At 35.7% G+C, this 22330-nt stretch overlaps 2 protein-coding genes and 1 long non-coding RNA gene across 6 annotated transcripts; 2 read left to right on the plus strand and 1 right to left on the minus strand.

The window, feature by feature from the left end:
• Positions 1–7739: 7739 nt before the first annotated feature.
• On the plus strand, positions 7740–13353 carry LOC109005039 (ankyrin repeat-containing protein At5g02620). Of its 4 annotated transcripts, none has more exons than XM_035683241.1 (5): positions 7740–8005; positions 8111–8242; positions 8368–9089; positions 10322–10731; positions 12034–13353. In XM_035683241.1, exons 3-5 carry the CDS (start codon positions 8570–8572, stop codon positions 12889–12891), a joined length of 1788 nt encoding a protein of 595 aa, XP_035539134.1. In that variant the 5' UTR covers positions 7740–8005; positions 8111–8242; positions 8368–8569; the 3' UTR covers positions 12892–13353. The 4 variants fall into 4 exon arrangements, with proteins under 4 accessions (XP_035539134.1, XP_018839350.1, XP_035539133.1 ...); XM_018983805.2 differs by having other exon boundaries at positions 8322–9089; positions 12034–13349; XM_035683240.1 differs by lacking the exon at positions 7740–8005 and having other exon boundaries at positions 8022–8242; positions 8322–9089; positions 12034–13349.
• Positions 13354–13439: 86 nt separating this feature from the next.
• On the minus strand, positions 13440–20311 carry LOC109005038 (type I inositol polyphosphate 5-phosphatase 12-like). Its single transcript, XM_018983803.2, has 11 exons — positions 19231–20311; positions 18527–18779; positions 17424–18237; positions 17206–17330; positions 16941–17025; positions 16498–16663; positions 16356–16396; positions 15994–16261; positions 15636–15759; positions 15203–15563; positions 13440–14211 (listed from the first exon to the last, which is right to left on the minus strand). Exons 1-11 carry the CDS (start codon positions 20057–20059, stop codon positions 13873–13875), a joined length of 3405 nt encoding a protein of 1134 aa, XP_018839348.1. The 5' UTR covers positions 20060–20311; the 3' UTR covers positions 13440–13872.
• LOC109005043 lies at positions 14232–22186 on the plus strand. The gene is made up of 3 exons (XR_004797727.1): positions 14232–14834; positions 15165–15249; positions 22103–22186. It is a non-coding gene; the product is annotated as an uncharacterized LOC109005043 (long non-coding RNA).
• The last annotated feature ends 144 nt before the right edge of the window (positions 22187–22330 follow it).

Genomic DNA, 22330 nt, shown 5'->3' on the forward strand with positions numbered 1-22330 from the left:
TCAAATAGATGAGATGTTACTAAATATAATTTTCTATTTTAAATATAGTCATATCCTTTCTAATGTAATTAGTTTCACGTTCTTATCCTCTGTGACAACTCTATTTTTGTTTTATATATAATGTGAGACAAACATCCGATAGATACAAGGGGTTATTGTCCAATACATTTTTATTTCTATATTCCAACTTGGTTTCTAGATCCATTCACATTTCGTCCCCGTCATTCTCCATTGAGACTCAACAACAAACCTCCACCACTCCACACTCTCCTCCTCCTATCACTATTCTTATCGATATCATCACTTCATCAAACTAAATGGTGAAAATCTTCTTCTCTAGCGTGCTCATGTCATTCCCTATCTTCGTGGTCAACACATTTTTGACTTCATCGATGGTACAACCCTACAACAAAAGATGACATATAAGACCAAACATTTATAAAATTTAAAATATGATTTATTCACGTTATACAGATTAACTCGCAATTGATCTGTTTATTAATTGTGTCTTATCGAGTCAATCTATTTTGACCAATATTTATTTATATCAAATTCAAACTTACTTATTTCGTATCGCATTCATGTTAAGTTCGTGATCATGTCGTATCTCTTTATACTTAAAAGATGCTATCAGTAACATGAATGAATAGTAAATTTTGTTTGACACCTTTCATTCCGTTTATACCCCTATGTGAATAGGACTTTACAGAATAGATGGAGAAGCACCACGAGATAAGGGGTAAAAATATAATAATACTCAAGTGGAAGAGGGCATCCACGGAAGAAACAAAGCTCAAACAAATGAATTAGGGGTAAAGCAGTAATAACAGTGGCCGACAGAAGTGCACATGGAAAGTAAAACACATAAGTAAGGACAAAAACGTAATCTATCTACTTGGAATTTTAGCTCATGCATTTGTTGTCACGTTTCAATAAATAAATAAATAAAAGCATTTGTTGCCATATGGCAGCAAAACAAAACCTACGTTTGTATGATCAAATAATTTGTTAAGGATAATGATAGGCTTATTATCCTCTTATAATTTTCTTACTATTTTTTTATTTTTTTATTTTTTTAAATTTCTTGTTTTATTTAGTAATTAAGAAAGTGACTATTAGTGATCAGTTTAGGAGGATAACCGGTAATCGATTTATAGTTGGCCTTTATTTTTTTTTTCGGCAGTTCTCATTTATTATGCTCTTCATCTACTTTACCTTCGTCTTTCAAGGTATGTAGAGATTATATTATTCGTTCGTTTTTTAAGAAATTTAAAATAGAAATAATGATAATTAAACTTATGGCTATATGGGAGACAAAAACCGTATAGATTCGATTATTATTGTAACAATATATAAGTGGTTTTCTTGTTAACTTATGTGCAAATGATAACTGTGGTGTTTTCAAAAGTGCTATTTATCAACAACATAACAATCAAAACTACTGGTTGTCATATGTATTTGTGTTTTGCTCTACCATTATTATGTTCTCTTTTATTTCATTAACCAACAAATGAACTGTGGCCTACTTAATTACCTTCCTATGACGTTTTCTATGATGTTCTTGTTGCATGTGGTACCCAATCGTATATGACTTGGTTGTTCATTAGAAGTAGTTAATGATGTCTATGTGTTGGCCCATCAGGTTGATTGCCTGTAAACTAACTCTAGATATGATCAGTTTATTTTGGTTTGGAAATATTTATCACATGAAGAAATCCATATATTTCTTTCAATCGCATGTTGGCCCCACTACTAGTGTGTGTGTGTGTATATATATATATATATATATATATATATACCCCTACTTTTTATCTTGTATTTTTTATTTTTAATACATATGTCAACATGAGTTTGAACTGTTAAAGAGTTAAAAAGTTGGATAAAGCTACAACCATCATTGTTTAATATTGTTTTTCAATCTTGCTTGACGTGGCATGCCACTTTAGCATTTCCTTTTTTTTATTTTTTCATTCGCTTCTTTCTTCCTTTTTTTCATTTGAGTCCAGTGCCCGTTTCCATTTCTTTTCTCTAAACCCATTTCGTTTTCCCCAAACAAGTGCACAAGAGACTCATTTCATTTTTCCCGATTGACTGCTCCCAAATCCAGACCATCACAAGAGACCCATCTCCAACCGACACAATAGACCCATTTTCGACGTCGAGATCTCCTTCGTCCGACCTCAAATCCAAGAAACAAAACCTCTGTAATTTGGTCTCCTTCACAGTAGATTTCTCCGTTTTCGCAAGCTATATTTCTTGTTTTTCTTGCAAAAGTTTTAAATAGAGAAAAGCTGAAGGAGTTGGGAGTGTGTGTTCTGACTTCTGAAGAACAAGTACTTCCCGAGACTGGAAGGATTCATCCTTCACATTCATCAGCCTGCACAGCTGATCCCCTTTAATTTTGTTACAAATTAAATTATGTTATCTCTTTGAAGGAAGTTTTCATCAACAGTGATAAAGAAGAAAATGAAAAAAAAAAAAGGGAAGGGAATGCCAATGTGGTGTGCACACGTAAAGCGACAAATGAAAAAAAAGGAATAAAGAAGCAAATGAAAAAAAAAAAAAAAAAAGGAAATGCTACAGTGGCGAGCCACGTCAAGCAGGACTGAAAAACGGTGTAAAACAATGGTGGCTGTAGCTTTATCCTAAAAAGTTAAAGAGGAATGCTATACATCAGTCACTATTTATTTTTACATCATATATTTATAGTTATTTTTTATAAGGTGTGAGGGTATTTTTTATAAGGTATGAAGTGTAGAGTAGTAAATAGTGACTGATGAGAATAATTTTTCAAAAGTTAATGGCTTTAAATTCTGATGATCACTTTGAATTCTCCTATTAGAACATTCTCAATGGATTAGCTAAAGCTAAAAGACATCTTTAATGAATGTAAGAGAAATTTGACATTTGGTTATTCCATTCACATAAATCTCCACATTGGAATAACTATTTTTTCATTATATAACAATAAAATAATATAAGATGAATTTAATTTTAGTTATTCATATTAAATCTTTATATTGAATTATCCATTTATTCCTTATATAGTAATGAGTAACTAATAATTTTAAAAATATTTAATTTTTTTAATTATTAATTTATGTTATTTTATCATATTTTACTATTCTACCTATTATATATTAATTAATAATCATATTCTAATTAAATTAATATATCACTAACTCAAATTAATATATCAATTGTGGTAAAATATGTGATAGAAAAAAAATGTGAGAAATAATTGATAAAATATATATTTGATGTATGTATGGTAACTTTTAAATTTGAAATCATTATAGCTAAATTTCAACTAATCTATTACGAGTATATTTTACTATCTAATAATTAAATACTCAATAAATTTAATTTTTAGTTAATCTATTGAAATGCTCTTAGTCGACGCAAACAAATTCAACGCACACTTTTTCATTTCGGAATCCATCCATTATAATATTTGAAAGTAGTCCGATTAATAAATTGCTTTAACAATCAACTTCGTCATTACAAATTATAGAGCGAGGCCAATTATTAAGTACTGTTTCTTTATTTTCTATTAATTTCTTTTTCTCTTTAATAACATTTTTTTTCATTAAAAAAAAAGGAAAAGTCAAACAGCATGCATGCCGCCTCACGAGATATTTAAGGGAGATAAGTTCCACAATCACATAGAAGATATATGATTTTATAAAAATAAATTTATAAATTAATTACATAATTTCATATAATATATTAAATTTATTTTATTAAAAAAATAATTTTATAATATAATATATCATATAAAATCATATCAATTTATAAATTTTATTTTTATAAAAAAAGTTATAACTAAAATATTCTTTTAAAGTATATATTGCTCTGCCCACAAAGACAAATTCATTGACCTTTTCAACGCTATCGTGGGATGTTCGGCTCTACATGGAACACAGAAACAGACCATAAAGTATTGGTTCGGGGTCTTTTCGCAATTATTTATTTTTATAAAGTTTATATATATATATATTCTTTTAGTGGTATTAAAAATTACGATGATTCAACCCTTCAAAAATCTCTTGCGGCAAAGGACAATACCGTCCACGTAAGACTCGTAGTTTCTCTTCGCGCACCTTTACCACGTACTTCAGCAAACTGCGATGTCAGCCACGTGGAGACCATTTTACTCCCATTTCATGATTAGTTTTGATTCTTCGTCTCTTTATTCTTTTTTTTATTCCGTTCAGATGGGTAGGTGTCTCAAATCTTTATTTTTTTTTCCTTCTGTTTAGGGCCTTTAGGCAGAAGAATTATGCCTCAATAATCTCTGAATTTCTCGTTAACAGGCCTCATTTGCTTTTTAAAATGGGATTAGGTGAATTGAAATTAAAAATAAAAAATTATTAAAATATAATTTTTATTTTTATTTTTATTTTAAAATTTTAAAAAATTAAATTATTTATTTTATTTTATATAAAGATTTAAAAAAGATATAAAGTTTATGAATTGAGATAGAAAGTTTTTAAAATTTTTAAAATTTTGGATTTTAGTTCTGAAAACAAACCAGCCCTTAGAAACTTAAGACATCAGTTGTTTTCGTAATTACTCTTAACTCATCTTATTTTATTTTATTTAATTATTATAATTTTTTTAAATTTTAATATAAAATAAAATAAATAATTTAACTTTTACAAATTTTAAAATAAAAATAATAATAAAAAAATAAACAAAAAGATATAAAAATAAAAAATATACTTAAATATATTAAAAAATATAAAAAAAATAAAAATAAAAAAATAACTTTGTGCTGACAAGCACGTCTAATGGTTAAAGCTAGACAGCACGCTAACACTACTTTTTCCTGAATTATATGAAGGAGACAAATAAGTTAAATGATTAATAGTTATTAATAAATAATGTCTATTTTTTTGGATAATGGAGGTATTTTTTCAGCCACTTAATTTGGCCAATTCAAAGTACATAAATACAATTGATATGCGTATGAGTTCTGATTCTACACACTATTTTATTTATTAGACTTATTTATTGAGACTTGAGAGAGAGTCTAATCCATATATATATAAAAGATTAAAAATATAATATAAATAATTTTACGATCATAACCTTCTTCCCTTCATTCACACTTTTTTTCATCTCAAAAGCTCACGAGCTCGCATTCCAACTAGATTCGACGTGGTAGAAAATTCCTAGATCATGAGGATTTTAGAAATGAACACTTGTGTAAATTATAATGTTTTATTTAATTAGAAATTGATTGATGTAATCCCTTTCAAATGACTTTACAAACCAATTACATAAATGAAAAATTACACACACATATATATAAAGATAAATGTTATATATTAATCATTATTCATTCTCATACCCCACACTTGTAGTTTTATTATAGGAGGGTTTTTTTTTTATAGAATATGGAGATATTTTTAATAGAATATAAAGTATGGAATGATGAATAGTGACTGATGAGAATAATTTTTCATAGAAAAAACCTTATAAACGGTCTGACTATCCAACCGAAAAAAACAGCCTTCCAATAGAAACGTGCCACGTACGCTTTCCATGGTAGTTATGTGTGACCGCACCCTATGCAGCAAAATCCCAATCTCACACTTCAGATTTGTCCCATTCATTCTCCCTCTCCTTCGTTCTCCCTCGCCCACCCACAGCCCCTCGCCCACCCCACTTAGAATAGAATCGTAGCAACCCCTCGCCCACCTCTCGACACCTCTCAGAATTACAGCAGCCCCTCGCCCAAAAAACAAAATCCCATCAGTGTAGATCGACGACACATGCTTAGAATCATACCATTGAAAACCGCCTTTGATCTAAAAGATAAGGAATTTCTCATCCAAACAAGTAGATTATTATCAGTACCTACCCTTTTATTTTCAGACTTTATGTACTACTTCATAGGGCAACTGGATTGAATATTCCCAAATTCATTTGACTGCATAGGGCCATCATCATCAAATGCTTTTTGTGCATAAGACTCGAAAAGTCTCATAAGCGGCAAAGTGATATCAGCTTTAAGAAAAATATTAGCAGCAACAAATTCAATCGAAAAATTCGCAACAACAAGTTCACAACTTGAAGAAAATATTTAGCTTGAAGACTTTTTCGAGAAAGGTTGAAGGAATATCGGCATGAAAAAAAAAAATTATGATTGAAAATTGAAATTAAAAAAATAAGGTTGAAGAAATATCGACAGCAACAAACTGAAAGAGATAGGCAAAGAACAGATTCCCATATAATATTTTAATAGTCTTGTGTTTGGTTTCATACTAGGAAAATAACATATTGCAGCTGATGAGAAAGATATGGAGAGGGAGATTTCTGCATCTACAACGGACAACGGCGATAGACGACAGTGATAAGGCTGCTGAAGTGCATCCTGCGACAGCTTGAGTGATAGAAGCTGCCGAAGTATTTCGGGTGTACAATCGAACTGGTATAATAAACTTTATGCTGGTTTAGTAGACTTGCTGATGTGTCGTAATTCTAATTGAAATTTGTTAAGGGCAAAAAAATAGCTCGATCGGTCCAAAGCGGACCTATTTTTCATATATAAAACATCTATTGTTTTGATTAATGATGATAAACTTTAAAATGAAAAACATAATTTATTTTTGAGGTATAAGATAACGAATTTTTAATTGTATAGAATTATTTATTTTTAATTTAATTATTGTTAATGTTATATATATTCACCAATTACTTAAATATAAAAGATTATTCAAAATACGATATATTAGAGAATCAAAGTTGTTCATAGTTCTATTTTTATTTATTTTTGTTTTACTTTTCAATTAATGAATTAATTATTATAGGAAATAAGAAAGAGAGAGAGAGGTCCACAGAAACTGATCTCAAAGCCGGGATGGGCGGTGGAGATAGAGATTACTCGTGAATCGTGATTCCATCATGTCTTGACTCTTATCCTACTTTTGTTGTCTTGGCTTTGAGTGGTGTGTGGGAGCCACTCGCCTCTGCTCTGAAGTAGAGGACAATGGCGGCCGAATAAGCCATACCCACAACTTTATTTTTTATATGGAAAAGAAACTATAATACGTTTCTCCAAGCCGGTCATTTTATCTCACACTCTATATTTTCATAGAATTAGGCATCCTTTGAAATTTAGACTCAACTGTAATTAATTTAGTTTAATTTAATTTTAATTGAATATAACATTTAAATAACTAATTTTTAAAATTTAAAATTTATTTTAATTCAAAATTTATTTACACGTGAGATTCATATTTTTTTTCAATTCAGTATCTCTTTACATATTGGATCTATAATTTTTTTTAATTTTTTATAAATATATATAAACTCATCTTAATATTTTAACATATCTAAACTCATCTTAAATAGATCTCATAATATTTACTATACTATTTTAACTTATTATTATTAATAAAAAAAATTCAACTCATCTTATTTCAATTTAACTTAACTCAACATTCAAATAGGATGTTAAAGACGTCAAAAATGCCGCAAACTCGAATTAAATTTGAAATGAAAATGCTTGAGCTCTGGAGATATTTTTTCAAGAGTTTCTACCGATTTGAATTTTTTTATTTAATAATTAATGAAATATTTTTTGAATAAATTTGTTATTTTTTATAAAGTATTTAAAATGATTTAAAAAGTGTTTAAAATAAACACACAAAATAAAAAAAATACACTTTATTTCTAAACTTTTAAAACACTTCTCGGAGGCGAGAGCAGTTCCCCATTTGGGAAGCCCCAACATTTTAACCTTTTTCCTGATAATTAATAATAGGAGACCACCTCGTTTATTTCAATGCTTTTGGTTTTATTCTGTTTTAAAATTTCAAGTTGGTATGGTACGATAAAATTAAATGGAGAAAAGGAATTATTTTTATATTTTATTTTTTATCTTTAGCCAGTTTTGATAAAGTAGCTTTATTAAAACAGATGAAACACTGTTGCGGATTTTTTGTTTTTCTTTTGTTTTTCTTGGCGCACTGGTCTAGCAATTGCTGGAGAATTGGTAAGTTGGCGAGGTATCTAATATCTATGAACTGATATCAAACATGGGCTTGGTCTAATACTGATGTTCTCTCAGTTTAACTTTCTGGGTCTCATAAAATCTCAGGTTCTGAGCTCCTGATCTGCTGAATGCGTTCTCACTTTGTGGAAATCAGTTCTTGGGTTTTCAGATTCTGTGGAAGTGTGAACTGGGATTTTTTTGCACATAAAAAATCTTGTTGTAGAGCTCAAAATCAAGGTACAGAACATTGATTCTAGTTTTTGCGACCGTTGGAGCTGCAGTCTAGTTTCTGAGTTTCTGTTTCTTTTGTTTTCAGCTTCTGAAGAATAAAAGTTTTGATTTCTAACACGGGCTGCGTTCAGTTTGGATAGGTATTTCTTTCCTGAATATGAAAACTGGAATTCCAACTATAAAAGAAGCATTTTTGTTGATGCATCTGCTCAAGTTGTGTTAAGACATCGAGATTTCTGTGGAACTTTTTTTCTGATCCTGGAGAAATAGGTTGCCACATACAAGAATATTTATTTATGTCGGATTTGCCGTAAGTTCAGTGAACATTTGCGTATGATCATGGAGAAGCAGAGCAGCTTTAAGGGCGTTACAATGGAGAAACAACAGAGTTTTCGCGGGGTAGATGAAAAGCAGGCTCATTCTCGGGGGGCAATGGAAAAACAGCTGAGTTTTAGAGGGGTTATGGAGAAACAGAAAAGCTTTCGGGGATTTATGGAAAAACAGAAGAGCTTTCGGATAGTGATGGAGAAGCAGCTGAGTTTCATAAATGGTGAGAGGAAGAAGAGCAGGGACTCACCGGGAAAAAGAGGCGATTCGCCCCTTCATTTGGCCGCTCGGGCGGGGAACTTAGGTAGAGTGAGAGAGATTCTTCAGAATTGTGATGGTAACGAGGCAAAGGATTTGTTGGCGAAGCAGAACCAGGAGGAGGAGACTCCCCTTTATGTTGCGGCCGAGAATGGGCATGCCTCGGTTGCTGGTGAGATGTTGAAACACTTGGACCTGCAAACTGCATCTATCACTGCAAGGAACGGCTATGATCCATTCCATGTTGCCACAAAGCAGGGTCATCTTGGTAAGAATATGATCCGATTGCCTGTTTTTGATCCGTTCAGTGTTGTAAATAATTTGGCGACTAAAACTCGGTTGATTTAGATAAAGTTATGGCTGTTACATAATGGCTTAACCGTTATGGCAGCGAGGTATCAATCATGTACAACTGACATGGTTTTCCAACTCTACATTCATGTGTGAATGAAATTGGCTTTCTTCAGGTTTCTCACGATTATCTTTTTGGAACTTTGTTGGCGCTTCTTATTTTATTTATCTTTTGATCGGTACACAAATATAATATTGATCAAAAGTGTAGGCAAGAGCCCAAGTATACGGGACATGTACAAGAGCAATGCCAAGTGTGCCAGTTTAGTGATACAAGGAATTCATGGAAGGTCATGCCATGAAAATCAATTACAATTGACCAATGTAGTATGGTATTGAAAAATAAGTTTCTAAGCTCATCCATTGATCGTTCTTGATCTTCAAAACTTCTTGCATTCCTGTCCCTCCAAATGCATCACCATAGACATGTTGGGACCATCTTCCATGGAACATTCTTATTTTATTAATTCCATGTTATTCAAATTCTTCGTAGCCTGACCCGAGAGCATCAGAACTTTCATTTTCCACCAAAGTAAACAGTCTGTGTTGATCTTCCCTTCTCATTCTAAAGTTTGCTTTATTTGCTTGATTTACATGACTTTTAAAGGTAGTCAATCCTTTTATTTCTTGTAGCACTTAATTGATTGCATTCTCAGGGGAAAAAACATACCCTTGATTGTCTTTAGTATGCTTATCTTTGATGCAATGAAAACACTGAGACTTCCTTTAGTCATTATCATATACGCTTAAGGTAAAAAGGGTGCTGGAAAATATAAAATGGATGATATGGCATACCTGGTAATTGAGGTGTCAGCATCCTCATGTTCTAAACGGACTAAACTACACATTCTTCATTTATGTACCTTCTCATTTTTTATTTTTTGGAATCTGATATGGCTTAGGATTGATATATAGCTTGGTGAAAGGCCTGTGTGTGTGTGTGTGTGTTCGTAGAATAATGGTGTGCATGCTTGGATGCACATTGCCATCTTTCCTTATTTATTACTTCATGTAGTCAATAAGACTATAATATTTATTACTTAACTAGATAAGTGGATATTGCATTAGAAAATGGGCAATTGTTATAGGCTATTACTTCTTTGAAAAATTTCTCTCTATTCTGACCAAGGGAAAAATAAAATCTTTTAGATGTGTTGAAGGAACTTCTGGACATATTCCCCAACTTGGCCATGACTACCGATCACTCCAATTCAACTGCCTTACACACAGCTGCTGCTCAGGGGCACATTGAGATAGTCAACCTTCTCTTGGAAACAGACTCCAACCTTGTTAAGATAGCTAGGAATAATGGTAAGACCGTACTTCATTCGGCAGCCAGGATGGGACGCTTGGAGGTTGTGAAATCTCTACTAAACAAAGATCCAAGTACTGGTTTTAGGACTGATAAGAAAGGTCAAACTGCCTTGCACATGGCCGTGAAAGGGCAAAATGAGGAGATTGTGCTGGAATTGATAAAGCCTGACCCATCAGTTTTGAGTTTGGAGGATAATAAGGGAAACACAGCGTTGCATATTGCCACAAATAAGGGTCGTGTTCAGGTGCTTCTTCATTTCTCTCTCTTTGAAATGTTTTCCTTTTCTGCTTTTATATAATTTCATAAGGTGAATATGCTCTATTACTTACAAATAATCATATCAATTGGTTGACAATTCCACAAATGCAACTAGGTTTGTGTCACTTGTCAGGGGAAGAATTCTTGTGCCTGTGATATCTGAGCTCAAATGAAGTCAAAACATGTTCTGGCGAACAAGATGGAACCTTATTTTCTTTTCCTTTGTCCTTCTATTCTTTTCCAACAGTTATTTTAGGTAGATGATATTAGTATAAGATTTGGCTTCCGTCTCCATTGAATATCCATGCTAATACTTTTCCCTTTGTATTTTCTCCTTTTTGCAAATAATTTATGGTTTGGCTTTCTATGTAAGTTCCATTGCTTTGGGAAATGTTCCAATCCATAAGCAAGATGGTAGAATTATGTAAAATGCTATACCTTTTTTCCTGGTTCTTTGACATTTGAGTACCAGATCTATTCCCCTATTTATAGAAGGAGACTATCAAGCCAGTTGATAGTTTCAAGCGAATTTATCAACTTGCTATGCTATAACAAACCAATATCAAGGTTAGATGCTAAAACCAATTGCTTAATGTAGCATTATCCATATTTCAAGGATTGGTTACTTTGTTTTCAAATCTGGAAAGCTCGTTGTCAAATTAATTAAATTGGCATTGGGGTTTATTGCTAATTCCTGGAGGACACAGGAGTTGGGATATTAAATTTTTGGTTGACTGTTCTAATCTAATGCTCCAAGTTGAGCCAGCAATATTTTGATATGGTCGTTCAGCCAACAATATGAAGTCAATCAATTTGAAACTCATCGTCACCGTGATTGAGATACTTGTTGAGTGGTCCATGCTCCTTTAGTCTTTAGTAATGATAAGTTATTAAACCTGCAATTTTGTCAATCAAAGACAATATGTTTTTTGGTACTTCACACCCACTGCACGGGTGTGTGCGTGTGTGGTAAGTACATAACATGTTCATGAACATTGCATTTCCTATGTTTGGGAGTTGCTTTATAATGGTAGAATTTTTTGGTCAGCAGATTATAAAATTTAAATGATTGAGTATGGGAGAATATTACAAAATAATAGTAAATTGACAAAGGATGAAACCTATGGGGTCCCCTATGACTAGGATTTTAACAAAAGGAAAGCTGTCTGACCAGATGATGAATATCCTACACTCCTCTTCTTCTTCTTTAACTTTTAAATTTTTAGTTTTATGTTCCAACTTCATTCAGCTTTTCACAGTCTGGAAATTTGGCTTCATGTCATTGCAGAATGTACGTTGTTTGTTATCAGTTGATGGTATTAATATCAATGCAATGAACAAGGCTGGAGAGACTCCACTTGACATTGCTGAAAAATATGAAACTGCAGAAGAACTTGTCTCCATTTTAAGGGAAGCAGGAGCCACCAATTCTAAGGACCAAGGAAAACCTCCAAGTACAGCAAAGCAACTTAAGCAGACTGTCAGTGACATCAAGCACGATGTCCAATCACAACTTCAACAGACCCATCAAACTGGCGTCAGGGTCCAAAAAATTGCAAAGAGGCTAAAAAAGCTTCACATTAGCGGTCTTAACAATGCTATAAACTCTGCAACCGTTGTTGCTGTTCTCATAGCTACTGTTGCTTTTGCAGCCATCTTTACTGTACCTGGCCAGTATATTGAGGTGAAAACAAAGGATGCCTCACTTGGACAAGCCCATATAGCCAAAAAAGCGGCTTTCCTACTCTTCTTTGTGTTTGATAGCCTAGCATTATTTATCTCCCTGGCTGTTGTTGTAGTCCAGACATCTGTGGTTGTGATAGAACCAAAGGCGAAGAGGCAGCTTGTATTTGTGATTAACAAGCTAATGTGGCTGGCTTGTCTCTTCATTTCAGCTGCCTTCATTTCTCTGACATTTGTGGTGGTTGGCTCACACGGCCGATGGCTTGCTGTGTGCGCTACAGTAATAGGTTGTACAATCATGCTCACGACCATTGGCTCTATGTGCTATTGTGTTATCTTACATAGAATGGAGGAGAAAAAATTGAGGAACATAAGGAAAGCTGAGAGCCGATCTCGTTCGTTCTCTATGGCATCAGAACCTGAGATTCTGAACAGTGAATATAAGAGGATGTACGCACTCTGAGGTCATTGGAGGAGAAATATGGCAGAAGTTGGAAGGATTGGGCGGGCTAATATTCCTCAATTTATATCTTAACACAATCATCTGTTCTTCCTGGTATAGTAACCAATCATATGAATCTTATTATTGTAGGAGCCCGAGCTGAGGGCTCCCCTAGTGTATACGAAGATATGGAACCAAACAAGTACCTGGCATCAGCAAACCCAGGGGAGAAGGTATTGAGGCTGTTCCAACTTGTTATTTCGTGCTTGCTTTGCGCCTTCACATGAAAACTTCATATTTCCTTCTCCTGATGGGTCCTCTCCGGCATTGACAGTGCCTTGATTTTAGATAAGAAATCAAAGTGTATCTTAGAGATCCGGATAGAATTTGTAAGAAGCTAAATAGCAGCCTGAGGTACGAACAACTAATGTCTACTCAACAATCTGCTTTCGAGTTTATATATAATCTATTTATGTGCATGTCGCTTATGATGTTTATTTGCTCCTCTCTTCCAAATTTGGCTGATTTCTTGGGAAAATATCAACTTCTATTCCTGAACGAAAATAGCGAGATTATTAATCCGGTTCATTAGCGAAAACGGAACACAATTAATTGGCTTTGGCTCAATGGCTCCCAAGTATTTTCTGTACCTGTTTCTACAAAGAGCATTGGCATCCGTGGAGGTTTGGAGAACATATTAGTACTTGTAAGAAACTAAACAGCTCTGAATTGTTGCTTATACATATTGCTTTACACATTTTCGAATGGATCGTTTGTCCAAAATTACACGCGCTTTGGCTTAAAAGCTTCAAGTCAAGTAATTGAATAAAATGGATAATGGTCGACAATCGAATTTGTTCTAAGATGAATGTATCTGGCAAGCAGGCTCCAAAAGAAGTATTTACATCAATTTTTCTGGTCCAAGCACTTCTCCCAGGTGATGCATATGTATCTGCAGTATACTATTTCTCTTTGTTTCTGGCTTCATAGGTTTTTAAAATTTTAAAAGTCGTCAACCACATTAGAGAAAGTGCTTGATTGTTGCCTGAATTCAGGCCGTTGAACTGGAACTTGATTCTTTCTAGAAATGTTGGACTTCGAGTCAATACGGATTGTCTGGCCTGAGTAGCAGTGACGAACCAGGATTCGGTGACTCTGTGTTTGGGTTGAGCAATCGCCACGAACTTTTACGACCAAGATCACTTCCTTGTCTCTGGTGTCTTCACTCCACCAGTTTTGTGGGATGCCATCAACAAACTCTTCTAGGGTAAGGACATCTCTGTGATTTATTGAGACCTCCACAAATTCTTCAGGTCTAATTACGCCAGCTGCTGGGGTTACCTAATCCAAACATAATGCAAGAACAAACACTAATCAGAGGGAAGGAACGAAACCACTTGTGACAATGATAAGACATATTTACTTTAGAGGGTTACAAGAAAGTAATGACAGATATATAAAATACATGCAAGCCTTTTAAGATCTAAAGGTTAATATGAAAACATGTACCTTATCCTAACCATTCTTCCATTGATGCATATTTTACAAGATGTGTCACAAGTGAGTATATGCATGCAGATAAATATCCAATGACAGCATCAGGGTCTGGGAAGAAGATAGAAAGTAAACACTACATTAACATGGTGAATCCTTCCAATTGTTGCAACCTTGTTGATAAAATCCTGTCCATTAGGATTGGATTTACTTAACATCTTTACAGCTACAAGTTGGCCACTTCGGAGCATTCCTTTAAATACAGTACCAAAGCCTCCTTCACCTAATTCTTCCTTGAAACTTTTGGTCATCTTACAACTTTCTGAATAAGAGTACCTTATTGGCACGAGTTATTTTTACTGTAGAAATTCTTCAGCCTTGTCATACATTGATAAATGTCTCCTATCATGCCATTTATAAATCAAGAATGCAATCACGAATGGGGTCCAGAACATACTTTTTGCTGCAAGGTACAGTGCTATGCAAGATACAGTCTTATGAATTGTTTTTTTTTTTTTTTTGGAAAATATATTTGCAACTGTGAATTATGCAACCGCTGCGTAATCGATTTGAAAAAAGTGAATAAAATATGGGATCCACATGCAAAAAATTAATTTTTTAATAGTGTACCTCACTCTTTTTCAAAGCGATTACACAGCATTTACGCACTTGTATTTAAAATTACTTTTTTTTTGGGGGGGGGGCGGGGGGGGGGATTTTGGTTGAAGTTGTTGTAGGGCCTTGACGATTAACAATCTGGGGTTTTATTTAACAAGGAAGCTAAATTTTCTGGAATGCAGTGAAATTTCTATCCGGCCAAAAGGCATTAAAACAATACCTCAAGCCATCGAGGAAAGCCAAAGCCACCTCTTGGGTGACAATCAGGTTCTTCTCCATCCTCCTTGAAATTCGTCTGACCTTCACAAATGATTTTGTATGTAGCCGTATCCTTGACACATTTGTTGGTGATTCGCAAAATGGAGGAATCATGGTGTTGAAGGACTATGCTGTTGGTGCTCACAATGGTTTCGGGAACATAACTTAATTCTTCAAGAATAGACTTGATTTTCTCATTAGATCTGAAAATTTTCCCAAACTCCTGTCTCTTTACAGATCTATCAGAATGAGCAATTCTAACATTGAATTTACACCGGACAGGTTTGTGATCACTGTCGGTCACATCCATGCATGCTTCATACCTGCCAAAAAGTCAAGTGTTACTACAAACAGACCAAAAAGATAAAAGCAAGCAATCCAACCAGAGAACATACTGTAAAATTGATGAGACCACAGGGCACTCTAAACTGCAATCAGACACTGAAGCCGACCGATTGTCACGGTATATTACCCGGTCACACCAGGCAGGAATGCGTTTCTTCTCACCGGAATCATATCCTGTAAAGAACACAGTACCGGTTAAAAATTAATACTTCATGAAAACCCAAGAAGACCGGAAAAGTCCATTCAAAGCAATGTCAAGCAGCACCACTCCAATGATATCTAGACAGAGTACTGATCTATTTCAAATTTTGTATCTGAAAAAAAAGCCTAGGCTCATGTATCCAATCCTCAAACCAAGTACCACGTATAGTTGATGCAGAAACTCACACAATTTTTTCTGCTTCGTACCTGCTAAACCTGCTTGGTGCCTCTCAAACTTGTATGTTGGAGGGAATCTTATGAGTGCCTCTCGCATTCCCTGGAAAACTCTCCCAGCTTTCATCTCTTCCCTCAGCTGATCCTTTTCTCTGAGCCAATCAAAGCATCTTTGCGAAACAAAGTCCCTTGCCTCATCATAAGATATACCAAAAAGGCGGTAATTAAAGTCCCCTAGAAATACAACCACATCTGCTTGAGATAACTCAGGCTTTGGTTCTTCAGAGTTGCCACTCCCAACCTACGAAAGCAAAAGCCTTTTAACTGTTAGACAATGAAGGTGAAAATAAAAGTGATAAAAAGGCAAGAGAATGTCAATTAGAAGACCGGCTTACATTTGTATTCCGAGGCATATGAGCAGCAGTTGAAACACCAGCTGCACCAGTGAGGACCACCAGTAAGCCAGAAGGATAAAGCTGCCAAAATAGATATATGGAGCACAAAAGAGAGCACTAAAAAACAGGCATGGAAGCATACCAGATGCATTATTAAGCAGATTAGATGACCGGCTGAAGACCATATTTCGATATATGTGATCAAAATCAGCATTGCGACGATTGACAGCTTCCAGATGTGCGGCCAAGTGGCAGTTTACAAAGCACATTATCCGGTCATATACTCTGATTCTCACACCTACACCTCCCTGTTTGGACAATTGCAGCCATGCCAATGTTATTAAATTGAAAGCACATTAATAGTGCTATTTTATAGAAGAGATAATTGACACTGAAACTTAAAAAATGGGAACTTAGTTGCACCACGTCAAAGTTTATCAATCTAAGCAAGCATAGGATGGTCATTCATGGAGAAAAATGTAATCAGCCATTTCTTTTTTGAAACAGAATGTTCAAGCTCATTCCGAACTAAACCCTTGACCTCATTCCGAATAGGATGGCACACATGAAGTTATACATACAAACCTTGTTACCAATTGCTCGACCAAAGCCGCATGGAACTGCTGCAACATCAAAGTCCCCGACATATGGTCTGAGATTCTTTTTCACCCTAATTGAACAGCATTAAGTCATTATATAGGAAAGGAATAAGTACAGGACAGAACCCCAAGGAAATTCAGAGGGCTGGGTAGGAGGATGCCTCGTCAAAGAAAAGGGAAGTTAAAATACAAATCTAATCTCGTGAAATTACATATTAAATATCCAAAATGTTAGCATCGTAATTACTTACCAAAGAGAAATAAGCAAGCCTGCTAGCTGCCTAGAACCCATTCGCTCAAAAGTTGATGCTTCATCTAAGGCCTTACCAATCGTGTCCAACCACCATTGCCCTACAGCACTACCTTCCAGTCCTACCTACATTTGAAAGATTAGCAACAAGGAAATGAATATATACCTCTGGTATACATTATACACACAGGAATCACAATGAAGTCAACAGAATCTTACAGTTTCTTTCGCTGCAGACATTGCAAGAAAACCAGCACCCATATCTACTTCTTGCAACCCTATAACTACGATGCCTACATCGGATACAACAGAACCCAACCATGACATAAGTGAATCATGAGAGGCTCTTCCTTGACCAACATTCCACGTGCCAACTAAGATTCTGACATTATCTCGTTTGGTATATTTCAGCTCTTTTGCTGCCAATTCTGTTCGTATAATGTTGTCAAGAGGCCCTGGAGATGTCACGGTCCATCCACGTATACCACCATGAGTAGCCAAGCTGAAAACATAATCAATTCCAACTGCCAAGTCTATCACAGGACCGTTGTGAGCAACCCATCCTGCAATTAGATTTCCCTCAAGATCCAATACTTGGACAACACCTGTCACATAGCCTACATAAATTTGTGTCCCGGAAGTACAAAAGCATTGGACAGAACAAGGGAGGTGATTAAATTCTTGCAGTCGATTTCCATTCCCATCCCACTGCACAAGTAAACCACTTGTACTCCCACTCCAAATCATTCCATCAGCTGCTAGCACTAGTGCTTCTGTTTTCTTTCCATCTTCTACAAATGCCCCTGACCCCTTCGCAGCTCGACGAACAGCATCTGCAGCTCCCATTATAGCATTACGTGACCGTTGCAAAAAGCTACTACTCTGGGATTTCTCCTTTTTTGACGGGGAAACAAATTTTATTTTCATCTCATCTTCTACTATTTGATCTTGCTGCACTGATGGCATGTCAACTCTATTCTCTGTCTGACCATCTACATTAAATACTTTTAGAAGCTCCCTTGTACGAGCATCCCTGAGGTAACACCAACTCTTGATATGCTTGGGATGTAATTTGTGATATCATAAGAATTTCTTGACAAGTAATAAATAATTTTGAAATGATATATTTTTCCCGTAAGATCAATTCAAAACTATGAAAAAGTGAAGTTCCACATTCTTTTTTTATCCATGCAATCACCCCACTGAAAATTTTACAGGGTTTAAAAAGGCACAGAATTACTGTGTATAAATTTCTATACTTTCAAATAATTATAGCGATATGAAGAATCCAATGAACATGCTATTGTAAAAGAGGCACATACCACAACGAGAAGGATAGGAGAGTAGCACACCAAACTTTAGCTCTAACATGATCGGATAACAAAAACTTTACATCTTGAGAAGATAAACTACAGGCACCATTAACAGTGACTTGGCTTCTCAAGTCAATAAATGACCTCTCAGTAAGTAAAGCAGCCATATGTTTTTCCTCTGGCTTTAGAGAAAGAGATTTTTCAAGGGATTCCCATGGCCAGATCTTGATAAAACCGCCTTCAGAACCTGACCACAGATCACCTGGATCAAAAGCAACATGAATAATTAAAAACAGCGAGGGTGAATAATTAGAAGCATTAGCGCAACAACCACTTCGTATTTTAGCATTCTTTAATAAATTATAATCTCTATTAGCACTGGAGCATCAGGATGATAATGTCATATAGAGATCACTTATCATGATTGTCCACGAAAAAGGAAAGGTGCAAACTATCAGCAAACAAAAAAACTAGGTGAACCTGCTAGCATGGTAAGAAACATTAAAATTTTGCGAGGAGATGGCCTCCAATGGCAATGCTCCATAGATCCTCTCTAGTCTCTACTAGATCGAAAAAACAGAGAACACTTCGTTCAAATCATAATGTCAGCACTTCATATCATGGTTGGAAACTTTGACTGCACTGCCCCCCCACAAAAAAAAAAAAAAAAAGGAAAAAAAAGAGAGATGTCGTCTGATGGTAATGAAGCTCACCGTGAGATGTCAAAACCATTGAAAAAACAGGACCACGGTGCGCCTGCCACGAAAGGCCCTCCTTGAATGGCACATCATCCAAAGGCTGATCCATCTTCCAGGACCTAATCTTCCCGTCCTTATGCCCACTCCAAATCAACCTATTCCCACTATCGACTATCAAACACAGGGTGGGGGACGTGTTCACAGACTCATGAAACGGTGCCGCATCCTCATCACCCCTCCTCACCCTCCCACCAAATCCACCAAGCCCGCACCCGGGCCCATACGTGTTCTCGAATTCCCACACTCTCACTCCACACTCTTGCCCTGCCCACAACTGCGTTTCCGTGCACGCGATGTTTCTCAAGAACTTGCCCACCTGAGTCTCTCTCAACGGGTGAGGCCTCGGCTCGAGGCATGGCGGGCGGCCAGGATGGACCGGTGCACGAGTCGGGACCTTAAATATTCCACTTGCGCCACCGCTCCCGATGAACTCCGGTAATGGTTGCAACTGCCGGTAGTCATCGGGAGCAGCCTCCATGCAGAGGTTCTGGTCTAGCCTCTCACCAGTTGGAGAAGTGGTGGTGGTGGTGGATGAGGAGGAGTAAATGAAGAAGTCCTCTTCGGAAGAGTCATAGTTGGGGCCCTGGCGGTGCTGTAAGCTTTTGGGGATTTGAACTTCTTCGAGGCTGTGCTTGCGGACATGGGCGTGACGTTTATGAGAAGAGGTGGCACGGAGTTGTTGGCTATGAGACTGGATCTTTCGGGGCGGCGGGACAGCGCTTAACCCAGCCAAGGCCTCCCTCTCGTCGTCTTCAATAAGCCTGTTATTGTCTTTATCATCCATATTTACTCAATCTTAAAACACAAGCTTCAAAAGAAGAATGGATTCACCATAACCCAGAAGAAAGAACGAAAGAAAGAAAGAAAATGAGAGAGAGAGAGAGAGAATGTGGAAGAACAAGATAGTTGCAGAGGTGGAAGAGAAAGGGAGGCAGAGAGATGGGGAGAGAAAGAGTCTAAAGAGAGATCCGAGAGAGGGGGAGAATTGCACAGAAGAGCGGGAAGTAAGGCGAGGCGTTATGGGGGCTTTACGGACAGGAACGTTTCATTCCAGAATGTTTCGGTTGGCAGCTTCGTCTGAGAGTCCATACTTCATTTCATTTCACCGTTATTTGAACGTACCCTCCCGAGTCTCCCCCCCCACCCCCTCATATTTTTCTCTACACTTTTTTATATTTAATTTAGGAAAAAATAATTATTTTATAAAAAAAAGGATTATATATATTTTTTAAATTAACGAAACTTAATATAATATAATATAATAATTATAAAATTATTTTATTATAAAATCAATCTGAATTCAATTCAATTCAAGTTATAATCTTCCTTATACTCCCAATTCAGCTTCTACCTTTCTTGTAAAAATAAATTATATCACCTTATATGCTCTAAATTCTCAAAGCAGAAAGCAAATGAATAATTCTAGAGAGAGAGAGAGAGAGATGAAGAGAAACCAAGCCCACTTAAAAAGTGATCAACTAACTTGTTTGTACAAAGTCCAACTACCCAACTACCCAACTACTACCCAGAAACATGTTCATCATTTCATGATGATGCTAAGGATGGATCAACGTACAGTACCATAATATTTATGTTTTCTTTTACTGCCATAATAATTTAATGTTCTAGGCTTATTGGATCTGTATGCATGGCATTGGCACAATTCGGACCACGCAAGAATCTGAACAAATCAAATATATTTGCATGTACGCAGCATGCATTATTAGTATTCATTTGGATTGGTACATCTGTAATAGTTTCTTTCCTGTTAATGATAAAACCAGCAGGAAATTGTTACCGTATACAATTTTAGGAGTTTATACAATTTAGGACTCTATTAATATTAAATGTACATATTATCTTATCATGTATAGATACTAAATATGAGGAATCAGTTAGACTCTGTGTATAGCATATATTTCCGTATAAGATATAATGAAAGGGCTGAACTTACATAGGGCAGTTTCTCTAAAATTTCTCTACGTATTCTCTGTTTTGACATGGTATCAGAGCAGGTTCCGAATCCTTGCTTGTTTCGAATTTTTTTTCTTCTCTCGAAGGTGTCTTTGTAGCTTTCGGCGCTATCTATGCACGTTGTTTGCCTCTGTTTTGACTTCTCGGCAGTTTCTGTGTTGTTCCTGGTTTAGTTTTCATTCTCGACAGTTTCTGTGGTGTTTTCTGGTCTGGACTCTTGTTTTCGGCACCTTTGTTGCACTTTTCTGGTTCTAGGGTGTATAACGGCAGTTTCTGGTTTGTGCTTCATTTCAGTGAAATTTCACTATTTATCTTTCGTTTGGCCTTTCTGTGCAATATTTTTTTCCTGGTTGCCATAATTTTTTTTTGGTGCAAGTTCCAATTTTTTGGTGGGGTATTTCCTCTATCTCTCGGTTGCATCATGTATTCAGATAAGTTGGAATCGTTCCATATTAGGTTTACTGGCAAAAATTATTCTGTTTGGGAGTTTTAATTTAAATTATTTGTCAAAGGAAAAGAATTGTGGGATCATATTGATGGGAGTAATCTCGCACCTAATGATGTCGAGGCTTTGTCTAAGTGGGAAATTAAGGATGCTCGGGTTATGACCTGGATTCTTATCTCGGTTGAGCCTCACCTTGTTCTCAATCTGAAGCCTTATAAAACTGCTGCTACAATGTAGAATTATCTCAACACGGTTTACAATCAAGACAACTCTGTTAGGCGATTTCAATTGGAATATGAGATGGCTAATTTCACAAAATGAAGTCTCTCTATTGAGGAATATTTTTCTGGTTTTCAAACCCGTTGGCTGACTATTGTGACATTGTTTATGTTAATGTTCCCGCTGCAGCTCTTTCTGCTGTCCAAGCAATGCATGCAACTAGCAAGCGAGATCAATTTTTGATGAAGCTATGACCCGACTTTGAAATTACACGTTCTAATCTGATGAATCGTCATCCTGTACCATCTCTAGATGCTTGTTTGAGTGAACTTCTTCGTGAGGAGCAGCTTATCGTAACTCAGGCTGCCATGAAACATCAGGCTAATGTTAGTGCACCTATTTTTGTGGCTTATGCAG

This window comes from Juglans regia, chromosome 12 (assembly GCF_001411555.2).
Source record: "Juglans regia cultivar Chandler chromosome 12, Walnut 2.0, whole genome shotgun sequence".
NCBI classification, from domain to species: domain Eukaryota; kingdom Viridiplantae; phylum Streptophyta; class Magnoliopsida; order Fagales; family Juglandaceae; genus Juglans; species Juglans regia.

What these genes read in the sequence shown, in the direction of transcription:
- LOC109005039 (XM_035683241.1), top strand. Translation starts at nt 8,570, where the DNA reads ATGATCATGGAGAAGCAGAGCAGCTTTAAGGGCGTTACAATGGAGAAA. An exon ending in CACAAAGCAGGGTCATCTTG is followed by an intron (nt 9,090 to 10,321) that starts GTAAGAATATGA and finishes AAAATCTTTTAG; the next exon opens with ATGTGTTGAAGGAACTTCTG. An exon ending in CAAATAAGGGTCGTGTTCAG is followed by an intron (nt 10,732 to 12,033) that starts GTGCTTCTTCAT and finishes ATGTCATTGCAG; the next exon opens with AATGTACGTTGTTTGTTATC.
- LOC109005038 (XM_018983803.2), bottom strand. Translation starts at nt 20,059, where the DNA reads ATGGATGATAAAGACAATAACAGGCTTATTGAAGACGACGAGAGGGAG. An exon ending in GTCGAGCAATTGGTAACAAG is followed by an intron (nt 16,664 to 16,940) that starts GTTTGTATGTAT and finishes TTGTCCAAACAG; the next exon opens with GGAGGTGTAGGTGTGAGAAT. An exon ending in GTGGTCTCATCAATTTTACA is followed by an intron (nt 15,564 to 15,635) that starts GTATGTTCTCTG and finishes ACTTTTTGGCAG; the next exon opens with GTATGAAGCATGCATGGATG.